This window comes from Oncorhynchus keta, chromosome 14 (assembly GCF_023373465.1).
Source record: "Oncorhynchus keta strain PuntledgeMale-10-30-2019 chromosome 14, Oket_V2, whole genome shotgun sequence".
Taxonomy (NCBI): domain Eukaryota; kingdom Metazoa; phylum Chordata; class Actinopteri; order Salmoniformes; family Salmonidae; genus Oncorhynchus; species Oncorhynchus keta.
This window is the reverse complement of record NC_068434.1, coordinates 74,837,435-74,851,580: the sequence shown is the minus strand read 5'-3', so window position 1 is coordinate 74,851,580 and position 14,146 is coordinate 74,837,435. Positions and strand designations below refer to the sequence as shown.

The following is a 14,146-nucleotide window of genomic DNA, read 5'->3' as shown; positions in this document are numbered from 1 at the left end:
TGTATTGTCTTGTCTCTACTGTATTGTCTTGTCTTTACTGTATTGTCTTTACTGTATTGTCTTGTCTCTACTGTATTGTCTTTACTGTATTGTCTTTACTGTATTGTCTTGTCTCTACTGTATTGTCTCTACTGTATTGTCTTTACTGTATTTTTTTCACTGTATTGTCTTGTCTTTACTGTATTGTCTTGTCTCTACTGTATTGTCTTGTCTCTAGTGCATTGTCTTGTCTCTAGTGCATTGTCTTGTCTCTAGTGCATTGTCTTGTCTCTACTGTATTGTCTTGTCTCTAGTGCATTGTCTTGTCTCTAGTGCATTGTCTTGTCTCTACTGTATTGTCTTTACTGTATTGTCTTGTCTCTACTGTATTGTCTCTACTGTATTGCCTTTACTGTATTGTCTTGTCTCTACTGTATTGTCTTTACTGTATTGTCTTGTCTCTACTGTATTGTCTCTACTGTATTGCCTTTACTGTATTGTCTTGTCTCTACTGTATTGTCTTGTCTCTACTGTATTGTCTTGTCTCTACTGTATTGTCTTGTCTCTCTGGAACAGGTTCTAATCTAAATGCTTAAACTTAATGTTTATTACGTAAGAAGATTTTCAGTAAGCTGATTTGGACAGTGAATCTTGTTAAAACAATTACAATCAGCCAAAATATGTTTTTATAAGACAAGATTGTAAAACATAACATTGAATGCCTAAAATTGATTTGACATCAGATTATCTATGTTTGACTTGACCTGAGCAATGTCTTCCCTGTACATCAGCATCACCACGTCATACTACATATGTTTTTTGTTGCCCTGGTTTGGTGTAAAAATCCTTTTCCTCCTGCTCTAAATTATGGATCAACTTTAAAATGCAGATAAAACTTTTATTGGGCAGTGCAGTATAGGACAGCGGCGGTGTTTGTCTGACCGGCCTGCTGACAAAGAGGCAGTTTCCTGCATATTGCATGGCTCTTAACAGCGGTGGGGCCAAGCCAGCACGTTAACGTGTCTCCTCACATCCCGTTTGCAGCGGGAGATGGACAGCCGAGGGATGCCTCCTCACTACATGAAGCAGCCTGGTTCCTCACTTCTAATGTGTTGTGACAATCTGGGAGCGCTTCCTCATTCTCCCACCCTGCCTCAGGCTGCTGGGGCTGGATCAGGCTGCTTCCCCTGGCTGGGAGTGGGTCAGAAGGACAATAGCAGCCTGCAACAGGAGCCAGTCTGGCCCAGGATGTCCCTTGAGCGGGCAGGTTGGAGGGTGGGCAGGTGATCCTGTGCTCTCCCCTCATGCTCATGGAGAACATGCCAGACTGACACTCTGGAAGAGACAGACAGCAAAGTTCACCACCTCATTCAGCTTTCACCTTTTTAGACGCCTGCCTCTTTTAAACGTCACAAAGTAGGGCAGAAAACATCAACCAAACGAGCAACTAAATAAATGATAAGAGAAAAACAAGCGGGCCTTGGTTGCTGGGAGGGGAGTCGGGCCTTGGAGTCTGTGGATAAAAGGCACTTTGTAGGGGTGTGATTTGTTCTGTCCAATACCCACATCTCCCTCTCTTGGCCCCCTTCGCTTTCTTCTAATCAAGCAGTCTCTAATTTGGGTTCCAAGTCCAGCACCAGGGAAAAGAAGGAGGCTTGTTACTTTGAAGAGTCCCTGGTGAGTAACACAGATAAAAGATTCAGGCACAAAAAAGGAGAAAATAAACGGGGGTGAAGAGAGAAAAATCACAAGGCACCCTATTCTGTCCCTTCCTTTGGTTAGGACAGCTGAGCCATTATGACCCAATCTGAATGACTTTTTTTTTTACACCAGAACACTGCAATTTCTTTGTCCCTCCATCAGTCAGCTATTGTGGATCCTCCCATATGCTGCCAGCCCATCCTAAGTAAATTAAGACTTGTCTAAATGCTGCAATTGTTCGGGGCTGTGTCCGGACACACACTGCACATAGCTAGCATGCCTGGCGTGCTGAAGGCAGGAGCTGACTGGGATGCTCATCCGCATGAGAAAAGTTAACACCTCTGGCTGAATGTATGTACTGCACAGACACAGGCACGCACGCACGCTCACACACACACACACGCACACGCACGCACACAGTATACACAGTACACACACGCACGCACACACACACGCACGCACACAGTATACACAGTACACACAGGGTGATGATTCTGTAGCGCTGGTGTGTTCAGTGCAATACAATTTGTAACACTAATATGAACTCAGTAGTCCTCTAACCCCATGTTCATGTCTTCTAAAGAAGAAAAAAATACAAAGATACAATTGAATTACTGCAAATGGAATCTAGTACTGCTTCCTGTAGCCTTGCAATGAAAGAATTTTTCAGGGCAGAGACCTTGCTCCAAAAGCAATTAAATCCTAATTTTGAATCAACACAAATACACGTTTGCACATACAAACACAAACAAATACACACACACACACAACAGAATGTTTACCAGTAAAAATCATGGTGAGGATGACTATGCCTTTCAAATACCATTCATATATTAATGTTGTTAGTAAATCTACATTAATATTATACATTGTGACTGCAAAAACAAAATCTTTGTCATGTGTAGCCTAAATAATCCATAGGATAAAACAACTGGCTATGAGCCTGCTAAGCAAGCACAACCCGAGACAACAAAAGGGTATTTGACGAGCTACAGAGATTTGACTTAACCTTGTATATAAGCTTGTTCAGAAATGCTCTAAGGCCATATGTGTTTCAAGTAAAAACATTATTAAAGTACCTGGGTGCCCGAGTCAGAGCGAACAGAGACAATATGAGTAGCAGCTGTTTTACCTGGCCTGCTGCCTCTGTGATGATATAAAACTGTTCATCCTGCCAATAAACCATCATTAACAAGCATGAGTAAGGACACACCAACATGTCAGGCTATGGCAGCCCAGACCATCAATCTTCACAGTCTTAGATACTGGACTACATGGCCATGAATTCCCCATGGAGTGGTTATCCATCAGCAGGGAACTGCTAGAAGCAGACACCATCAAAAACCACTGGGAAGTGTTTGCTTATGTTGATGTGAGTATACTGTACTAAACTCATTTGGTTGCTGTCACGTGTTAATTCTATATCCCTATATAGACATAATTTCTGCATCTATATCAACGTCTCCCCAAGTGTTTAACATATATTTTCTAAATATTTCTCAAAAAGTGTTTTGATTGACGCGCCAAGTGGTTAATATTAAAAGCGCACTTCATCTGCCTGACGTTCACACTGAACACTAATGCAGGCTAATAATACAACGACGGAAGAGGCCTGCCTCTTCAGTGTAATTATGCTAATGTGAAAGTCTCAGCACTCCACTGTGTATCAGTGGCATCGGACGAGGTACTTCATCAGAGCTCGACGATAGCAGCCTTACAGACCTGAACAGATACGACTGAACACTGATAACAGACTGCTATCTTCACAGAGGGAACCATAATCCCACCCAGAGACGAGACAGTTCAGTCTGTGTTTTCAACAGGAACCATTATCGAAGCAGAGGACGAACTGTAATTAAAGGGATCTGTAGAGCGCTGACCACACTGGCAAGTCATGTGACAAAGCTTGAAGCACACAACGAGGTACACTAGATGTTCTCCATTATCCAGTCATCCCTCATGACGTGTGTGGTAATGACCTCTCCTGCTTTCGTGTTAGGAGAAGCACTTCTAGTCCAGGTTTATTATAAAATGCTACAAAACACTGATCAACTTTCAGGGCCTCCCTCCCTCACATCGGAGTTGTCTAGAGAACAACAAAAGGAGCTCTCGGTCTGAACAATGGTCAGGAAAACCTTGGAAGGGAATGTGTGTTTTCTTGCATTGAACCAATTCACTGGTCTTGGCTATAACTTCATGCATCTACACTGGTTTATTTAGAACCATAATATGAGGGATTGCATCTCATGTTCTTTTCTTTCTGTCAAGTGTCATTGTGCAGCGGTGAGGACGGAGTCAGGCGCAGGACACAGAACTGAGTAAAATAACGTACTTCACTCGAAAAGAAACAACCATAAAATTCCACGCAGGGAAAACACACCATGACACAGCAGTCCAATAACACTCAACAAGGAACAAACACGCACAAAACATATTGGGAACCAGGGGGTTAAATAGGGAAAATAAGTCTAAGGTAATGGGAACCAGCTGTGTACAATCAAGACAAAACAAATAGGAAAAGAAACGTAGATTGGTGGCAGCTAGAAAGCCGGTGACGACGACCGCCGAACGCCGCCCGAACAAGGAGAGGCACCAACTTGTGTGTGTGTGTGTGTGTGTGTGTGTGTGTGTGTGTGTGCGTGCGTGCGTGCGTGCGTGCGTGCGTGTGTGTGTGTGTGTGTACATACATGTGTGCATGTGTGTGTGGATTAGAGGTCGACCGATTAATCGGCATGGTTTTCAGTACAATCGGTAACCAGCCTTTTTTGGATGCCGATTATGGCCGATCACATTGCAATCCACTAGGAGGCTGGGTGGCAGGCTGACCACCTGTTACGCGAGTGCAGCATCAAAAGGACCTTGTGGCTGCAAGGAGCCAAGGTAAGTTGCTAGCTAGCATTAAACTTATCTTGAAAATACAATCAATCTTCACATAATCACTAGTTAACTACACATGGTTGATGATATTACTAGGCTAACGAGCTTGATCTGCGTTGCATATAATCAGTGTGGTGCCTGTTAATTTATCATCGACTCACAGCCTACTTCAACTTCGCCAAAAAAGCACAATCGTTGCACAAATGTAGCTAACCATAAACATCCATGCCTTTCTTAAAATCAATACACAAGTATATTTTTATAAACCTGCATATGTAGTTAAAAATTAAAATAAATTAATGTTAGCAGGCAATATTAACTAGCAGGCAATATTAACTAGCAGGCAATATTAACTTACATAAATATGACATAACATTGAAGGTTGTGCAATATAACAACAATATTTAGATTTAGGGATGCCACCTGTTTGATAAAATACCGAACGGTTCCATATTTCACTGAAAGAATAAATGTTTTGTTTTCGAAATGAGTGTTTACGGATTTGACCATATTAATGACCAAAGGCTCGTATTTCTGTGTGTTTATTATATTATAATTAAGTATATGATTTTATATTTGATAGAGCAGTCTGAGTGGTGGTAGGCAGCTGCAGGCTCATAAGTATTCATTCAAACAGCATTTTAATGCATTTGCCAGCAGCTCTTAGCAATGCTTGAAGCACTGCGCTGTTAATGACTTCAAACCTATCAACTCCCGAGATTAGGCTGGCAATACTAAAGTGCCTATAAGAACATCCAATAGTCAAAGGTATATGAAATACAAATGGTGTAGAGAGAAATAGTCCTATAATTCCTATAATAACTACAACCTAAAACTTCTTACTGGGAATATTGAAGACTCATGTTAAAAGGAACCATCAGCTTTCATATGTTCTCATGTTCTGAGCTAGGAACTTAAACGTTCGCTTTCTTACATGGCACATATTGCACTTTTACTTTCTTCTTCAACACTGTGTTTTTGCATTTTTTAAACCAAATTGAACATGTTTCATTATTTATTTGAGACTAAATTGATTTTATTTATGTAAAAATAAAAGTGTTCATTGTTCCTTCAATATTGTTGTAATTGTCATTTATTATAAATATATATATATATATATATATATAAACATCGGCAGATTAATCGGTATCGGCTTTTTGTGGTCTTCCAATAATCGGTATCGGCGTTGGAAAATCATAATCGGCCGAACTCTAGTGTGTATGTGCACACGTGTGTGTGTATGTGCGTGTGTGCGTGTGTGTGTATGTGCGTGTGTGTGTATGTGCGTGTGTGTGTATGTGCGTGCGTGTGCGTGTGTGTGTATGTGCGTGTGTGTGTATGTGCGTGTGTGTGAGCGTATGTGCGTGTGTCTCCATGGCTGGTGGTAGATCAGCAGAGGTTCTGGCTCCGGAGCCGTAGCACTAGAGCAGCTGTAGGGGGAAATCCAGCGTGACATGTACTAACCCAGCCCAGACATAGCAGCCAGTGCTTAAGCAGCATTACACGGCTGTGAGGATGCAATTTACTTTGCGGCTGGGAGACTGATACATATTCCATTTACTACACTTCTATAAGTGAGAGAGGTGTATATTTGTCAATCGTGAAAATAAGGATTGCTAGTGATTCCTGGTAGTAACTTAATAAACGGGTTACCTGTGTGTCTGTCAACCAAGAAAGAAGCTAATTATTTGTAGTAATAGTAAATATAATTTGGTAAATGAAATGTAAACACACTGAAATTTGGAAGTAAAATGTAAACATGATTTTAAGTGTGAAATGTATGAAAGTATTAAATGTGCAGCCAGTCATCCAGAGGCCCTGTCTGGTCAGAGAACCATCCCCATGCCTGGTTCCATGGCACAGGGCTTCTGCCCACACCGACACCAGCAGTGGCTGACCCAGACACCACCAAACCCACTCCCGTCTGCCTGTCTCCTCTCAAAACACAGAGCCAGGAGGGGGAAAGAAAGAGCAGGCAGGCAGGCAGGCAGGCAGGCAGGCAGGCAGGCAGGCAGGCAGGCAGGCAGGCAGGCAGGCAGGCAGGCAGGCAGGCAGGCAGGCAGGCAGGCAGGCAGGCAGGCAGGCAGGCAGGCAGGCAGGCAGGCAGGCAGGCAGGCAGGCAGGCAGGCAGGCAGGCAGGCAGGCAGGCAGGCAGGGCAGGCGGGCAGGCAGGCAGGCAGGCAGGCAGGCAGGCAGGCAGGCAGGCAGGCAGGCAGGCAGGCAGGGCAGGCAGGCGGAGCAGGCAGGCAGGCAGGCAGGCAGGCAGGCAGGCAGGCAGGCAGAGGCAGACAGGCAGGCAGGCAGACAGACAGGCAGACAGACAGACAGGCAGGCAGGCAGGCAGGCAGGCAGGCAGGCAGGCAGGCAGGCAGGCAGGCAGGCAGGCAGGCAGGCAGGCAGGCAGGCAGACAGACAGGCAGACAGGCAGGCAGGCAGGCAGGCAGGCAGGCAGGCAGGCAGGCAGGCAGGCAGGCAGGCAGGCAGACAGGCAGCAGGCAGGCACAGGCGGCAGGCAGGCAGGCAGGCAGGCAGGCAGGCAGGCAGGCAGGCAGGCAGGCAGGCAGGCAGGCAGGCAGGCAGGCAGGCAGGCAGGCAGGCAGGCAGGCAGGCAGGCAGGCAGACAGGCAGGCAGGCAGGGCAGGCAGGCAGGCAGGCAGGCAGGCAGGCAGGCAGGCAGGCAGGCAGGCAGGCAGGCAGGCAGGCAGGCAGGCAGGCAGGCAGGCAGGCAGGCAGGCAGGCAGGCAGGCAGGCAGGCAGGCAGGCAGGCAGGCAGGCAGACAGACAGACAGACAGACAGACAGACAGACAGACAGACAGACAGACAGACAGACAGACAGACAGACAGACAGACAGACAGACAGACAGACAGACAGACAGACAGACAGACAGACAGACAGACAGACAGACAGACAGACAGACAGACAGACAGACAGACAGACAGACAGACAGACAGACAGACAGACAGACAGACAGACAGACAGACAGACAGACAGACAGACAGACAGACAGACAGAGGCAGACAGACAGACAGACAGACAGACAGACAGACAGACAGACAGACAGACAGACAGACAGACAGACAGACAGACAGACAGACAGACAGACAGACAGACAGACAGACAGACAGACAGACAGACAGACAGACAGACAGACACAGACAGACAGACAGACAGACAGACAGACAGACAGACAGACAGACAGACAGACAGACAGACACAGACAGACAGACAGACAGACAGACAGACAGACAGACAGACAGACAGACACAGACAGACAGACAGACAGACAGACAGACAGACAGACAGACAGACAGACAGACAGACAGACAGACAGACAGACAGACAGACAGACAGACACAGACAGACAGACAGAGACAGACAGACAGACAGACAGACAGACAGACACACACACACACACACACACACACACACACACACACACACACAGACAAGGTGTTCCTTTCTGCAGCCGACGCCACAAGCTAAATTCCTCAATTCATTAAGGGAGAAAAACAGAGGGCATTAGGCCCATACATTCATTTCGCAAATGCAGTCTGAAGAATAATGATTTACGGTGTCTCATATTTCACCTGGGTACACAGGGCCAACAGAAGACTATTGAAGTGTTGGGAGAAAAATGCAAACTGTGGCACTTTTGAATTGGGGGAATTGGAAGGATATTTCAGTGTGTGATGGGTTGAGGTGGTCCCTCCCTCTGCTCTAAATAGAGGTTTCACTATCAAACATACACAGCTCTCTCCTCAAAATACACATAGCTGTATAACACAGATTCACTAGGTCATTTAGTCTTCGTGACTTCGTCACATTTACCACCTTACATTCAATTCCACTAAGAAGCAATGTATAATATTTTGAGATAGATTTTTTTACGTTTATGCACTGTTTATTAGTGACATTTTTAGTTTTTACTGCACATGGTGTGAGTATTTTGTGTGAGTATTTTGAAACAGGGTAGTATTTTAGAGCTGGAAACTAGAGGTAAAGGATTTATATTGATGGGGTTTCACAAAGAAAGAAACATGAAATGACAATGTTTTCCTGTGCCGATAAAAATGTGCTCCCACTTGTGATTCTGCGTGTATTTGCAGATATAGTGTGGAATCTCCATTGGCATTCGCTCTAGACTTTATTAGAGCCATTAAGAATGAAGCTGAATGTTAAATATAATAATCATGTTTTGAAGTAAACCCAGCTGGCTGAACAACCCCAGCTCTCTGGGAGAGAGGACTACTATGGGAGAAGCGAGGCCAGGTAGGAGCAGCATCAAATCAGTCTCAGCTGCGGCCCTGCCCGGCCTCACTCCTCGCTCTCCCCTTAAAGAGCTTCTACTTATCTGTCTGCCACAGGACTGTCAATGTGCACCCCGCCTCTGTCACGTAGACAGCATTCACAAATTGATTATGAAAGTGCAAGAGGCTTGATTTTAGTTTATATAGAATTGAAGCTGCCCTTTTAACACAAATGTACAATGCTTAGCTTCCTTTTTTATCAAACCTTCCGAGAAAATGAATGCAGTTTGTGTTCCAATTTAACGACCACATTTTTTCTTCAGTTGAATAAATGCTTTGGCGTTTTTCCGGGGGGCTGTCTGACACTGGATGGCTACAGGGAAAGTTAAACAGTCCTGCAGTGTGTGGATCTCAAAGGCCCTGATTGAGTCTAAATGAAAGCCACACTGCACAGGCAGAGCTTATTTGACCAAGCCTTTCCCCCATAAACCTGCATTCACATTCCAATGGAATTTACATTAAATACATGCACATCACCTGAATTCTTCAACTGGAATATGTGAGGCACGGAGAGAGGCTAGCTAAAATCACTCCGGTTTTCCTCCAAAATATCACCCTAAAACACAAAAAAGTCAATGTTTTATTGTATAAAGGAGGGTAGGGCTTGTAATGATTCAATTAAATCAAACAACCACAATAGGCACCTCCCCATCATTGACCATTTAAAAAACCATTTACAAACATAAACAGTATAGCCAGAATAAAGGACAGGAGTACTGGAAACATACTACAGTGTATGAGATCTCTCTGCCGTTGTGGCACAGCTTTCACAGAAAGAGATTCTCTTTGAAGGACCATAATTAAAACAGCCTCATGTCTGAGCAACCATGTCCCAGGTCTCTCTATCTTTCTCTGTGCTCTCTCTCTCCTCTCCCTCTATCTTGCTTTCTTCCTCTCTCTCTCCCTCCCTCCCTCTCCCTCCCTCTCATTCTTTCCCCCCACACCTCCCTCTCTTGCTCTGTGGTTTTGTTCAGGAGATCTCATTTCCCTTCTCACCGTTCCTCATGATTGACAGCTAAGCTCAGGTATGAAAACAAACAGTTACCCCTGGAATCGGCTGGTGAAAAGTAATCCACCACTAATACTCCTTCACAAACCGTTCCCTCCCTCTCTCTTCCTGCAGCTGTTAATCTCTCACAGCTTAAAGGACAAGGCTGATAAACATCTGACATCATTATACCCAAATCATTGTATTCTCTATGTCTCTGTTAAGCATACTTCCTAACCTGTATTGATGGAAACAGGTCAAACTGTCTCCATTTTACTGGAAGTACCACTATCAGTTTAACCACAGACCCATTCTAGTGCAGGAAAGCACATGACAATACACTATAACTATGTACGTGAGGCACTAAATGCTTGGTTGCGTAGAACTGGGTGTAAGATAAAGGAAAGCCAGATGTTTTGATACCATGTTTTGTTTACTGTACTTTGTGTTTTACCCCAAGAGCATAATGTAGTCTGGGCATGTCTGAACACAAATGCATAGTGTAAAAGAATGCACTTCTTTTCATTGGTGAAGTGAAGCCTTTGGTCAAAATTCTGTTCCACCTATTGTCTTCTCCTGTGTGATAATTCCACTGCGAGTCTTAACCCAGCAGATTCCTCCTCTTGCAACTACAACAGTACGACAAGGTGACAGGTTCATAAGGTGGAAAATATGGAAAGCAGTTGAGCAAAAACTACAGAGACTTTTAGATTCTCTACCGCTGATTGAAAGGAAGGCAGCCTTGTAAGGAAAGAAACATACAAATTACCAGTCTTTCGGTTCAAAAGGGACAGAATTTTATATTTCATTCATTTATCTTTGAACATCAAAAGCAATCTTTTGTAACAACGGAACAATGCCACAAAGGATGTAGTCTAGGTAGAATGTACAATGCCACAAAGGATGTAGTCTAGGTAGAATGTACAATGCCACAAAGGATGTAGTCTAGGTAGAATGTACAATGCCACAAAGGATGTAGTCTAGGTAGAATGTACAATGCCACAAAGGATGTAGTCTAGGTAGAATGTACAATGCCACAAAGGATGTAGTCTAGGTAGAATGTACAATGCCACAAAGGATGTAGTCTAGGTAGAATGTACAATGCCACAAAGGATGTAGTCTAGGTAGAATGTACAATGCCACAAAGGATGTAGTCTAGGTAGAATGTACAATGCCACAAAGGATGTAGTCTAGGTAGAATGTACAATGCCACAAAGGATGGAGTCTAGGTAGAATGTACAATGCCACAAAGGATGTAGTCTAGGTAGAATGTACAATGCCATTGGTTCCAGATTTAATGTCCGCTGAGTAGAGAACCAGTATCAAGGCCACTGAGGCAGTAGGTAGCTTTTACGGATGTTAGCCTTTATCCAGCGCTGTCCTCCGTTAACTTAAACCTACCGGCATGCTTACCCTTTGTATGGATTTTAACCTAACAATTAATACTCTGATTCATCATAACACTTTAGATCGTAATCAGAAGGTGTTTTCTGCTTGGTGCCTTTGTTTGTGGTTTAATTAGGAGGACCTTGTGTGTCTCCAACCCTGGGCTTCTTTTTAATTGGCAGTATTTACATCCGGCAGACTTCAAACGCAGAAAGAGACATTTGTAAGGGGGAGCACAAAGCAGTCCTTTGAAATGTCTACAGTCATATGAAATGGCAGGCTAATTAAAAACCTTAGACTGCCTACCGGTGTGATATGAAAAGTAGTTATATTTCTAAGTCTAGTGTTCACTGTGTCTCCTTGCATGTGAGTCAACAAAGGCCACAGTGGGCATTATCAGGCTCCCTCGCTACCTGTTTACACCACTGTGGAATAACCTCACCCTTATCATTTATCAAACAGAAAAATGCCCTGTCATTTAAATAGATCTGCTTTCAAAAGGCTAAATCATTTGAAACATTTGTTCCACTGCACTTTGATCTACAGGGTCACAGCTACAATGAATCTGCTTTACCAAGACATGATTCATATTTCAGCTCATTAAGGTTATTGACCATGGATATACTTATTACAACATGCATTAGTTATTGTCTTCCCCGGCACACAGAGAAAATGTCATCCCATAATTAAAACCAAGGACAAATATTATTTATGATTGCCAACCATATGATTAAAAGAGCTATTAAAGTGGGAGTACATCATAAAAAAATGCAAAACATTTCCGGTGCACGCGCTAGCAGAATGCTACTTTCAGATGTCTTTGAATAGTTCTGATGACTACAATTGTGCATGATGAGCAGAGCAGCATCGTCTTTGTTCAGCTTAAATGACGTGGATATATAGATATGAGTATATTCATGTAAATATTAATAATACAATCATTAATATACACCATTTTGTGTTGTGAGATACAGGCTTGAGAGTATGGGTGTTGGCAGGGAATGAATGATAGAGAAAAGAAGGAAAGGTAGAGAGAGAGAGAGAGAGAGAGAGAAAGAGAGAGAGAGAGAGAGAGAGAGAGAGAGAGAGAGAGAGAGAGAGAGAGAGAGAGAGAGAGAGAGAGAGAGAGAGAGAGAGAGAGAGAGAGAGAGAGAGAGAGAGACAGAGAGAGAGAGAGAGAGAGAGAGAGAGAGAGAGAGAGAGAGAGAGAGAGAGAGAGAGAGAGAGAGAGAGAGAGAGAGTGAGAGAGAGGTAGAGAGAGAGAGGTAGAGAGCTGGAGACTGGTGTTATCTGGTAGTGTGCCTTCCTCTCCGCTAGCTACATAAACACCTTTTTAGTAACAGTCAGTGCTAGGAACTGGACCTGCCGCCTGCCCAGCTCAGGCCCACCTTCCCTGCGCATAAATACAGATTTGGAGGGAGAGCTGGGCTGTGCTGGGCGTTCACTACCAGAATCAAGGCAGAATTCCTTTCAGATGTGAGAGACCTAGAAGAGAGAGGGCTCTCCTCGTCTCTGCACTTTCCTTCCTCTCTCTTCTTTCCCCTCTCTTCTCTCTCAGCATGAACACACTGCATGAGTAGGAAGCAGTGTCTCTAGTCTTATAGTTTTATATAGCAGACCACTGCCTAGTCTCTAACAGTAAACCACAGACACAAACAAAATGACAGACTGGGAAATGGGGTTGGAATTTAAAGAGAGGGCTCTGGACAGAGGCATTTTGACATAACAGATAAGGAAAGTGCAGAAAAGAACTAGGGAAGGCAGCCAAGAGCTTTTGTCTAATTTCAGAGTGCAAGCCTGTTTCTTAGATTATGTATAGATTATGTATGTCTGATAGGATTATAAGGATTTGCTAATCTCACTTTTAAAACACTCTTTACAAGAGAGCGCTGCGGTTGTGAGTGACCTCAGCATCAAGCTTACCTTTAACTTCTCCCAGAAGATCACCGGTGTCGAGCCTTTCCATCTTCTCTTTCCAGTCTTTTGACAGAAGTGTTTCCATGCAACTGGATTCTGAAAGACATGGGAAAGAAAAGAGACCTTTTAAAATGCTTTCATTTTAAAATTCACCTCTCCAACGGATTTCTTTCAGGAAAGGGTACGTCAAATCCAAATTCCATTTTTATCTATTTAGATTTTTACGATAATATTTTGAAGGTTCCAATTTCATTCATGTAATTTCAGTTTGAATTGAATTACTGGTATTTGTATAACAATGAAAAGGAGCCTGAACGTTTTCTTCTCATAACAAAATGGAGGTAGAGGAAATATGTTTCTAATGAGAGGTGCTTTCTCTGTTGTCATTCACATGTGTGTCAGTTTCTCACGCATGCCTCAGCACTCCAGTAATACTAACACAACTAACACACCCATCAACACTCCTTGTCAAAACTAGCTGTGTATGTTAATGTACACATACACACTAAAGGTGTCCTGTCCCCAATGGTCAAAATAAAACATTGACAGCTTCTTGGTTAAAACAAGACAATGTCACTTGTCATTCAGAATTAATATTATTAATTACAACTAAAAACCATTCCCTTCTTTCCCAACTGAATAGCTCTAATTACTGATGGTAGATTAAAACACATTCACTCTTGAGCACCCATTGAGGACGGTAAAAGGTTAGACAGATAGATGGGGTGAGAGAGGGGGGAGACAGACAGTATAGCCATGGTAAGGGCAGAGACAGTGCAGAGACATTAAGAAGGAGGTAAAGGTTGAGACAGGGTGTGTCCAAGCGTTCTCACAGCCACCAGTGATGAAAACAATTAACATTTGTCCGGCTGACAATGAATCAGTGGAGGAATGGCTGGAATCTGCCATGCTGTCGTTGGGGTAGCTGATAAAGAACACACTGCTGGCCCAGCCGACCCGGGCCTTGCCGGTCCCCGCACTGCGCAGAG

At 43.8% G+C, this 14,146-nt stretch overlaps 1 protein-coding gene across 15 annotated transcripts in view; it reads right to left on the bottom strand.

The window, feature by feature from the left end:
* Positions 1-14,146, bottom strand: part of LOC118373071 (transcription factor SOX-6-like) — a 227,102-nt gene that overhangs the window by 93,012 nt on the left and 119,944 nt on the right. For all 15 annotated transcript variants that reach the window (XM_052462572.1, XM_052462570.1, XM_052462575.1 and 12 more), the window contains one exon: positions 13,164-13,253. In XM_052462572.1, coding sequence (XP_052318532.1) covers positions 13,164-13,253 — 90 coding nt within the window. The remainder of the gene's footprint in view (positions 1-13,163; positions 13,254-14,146) is intronic.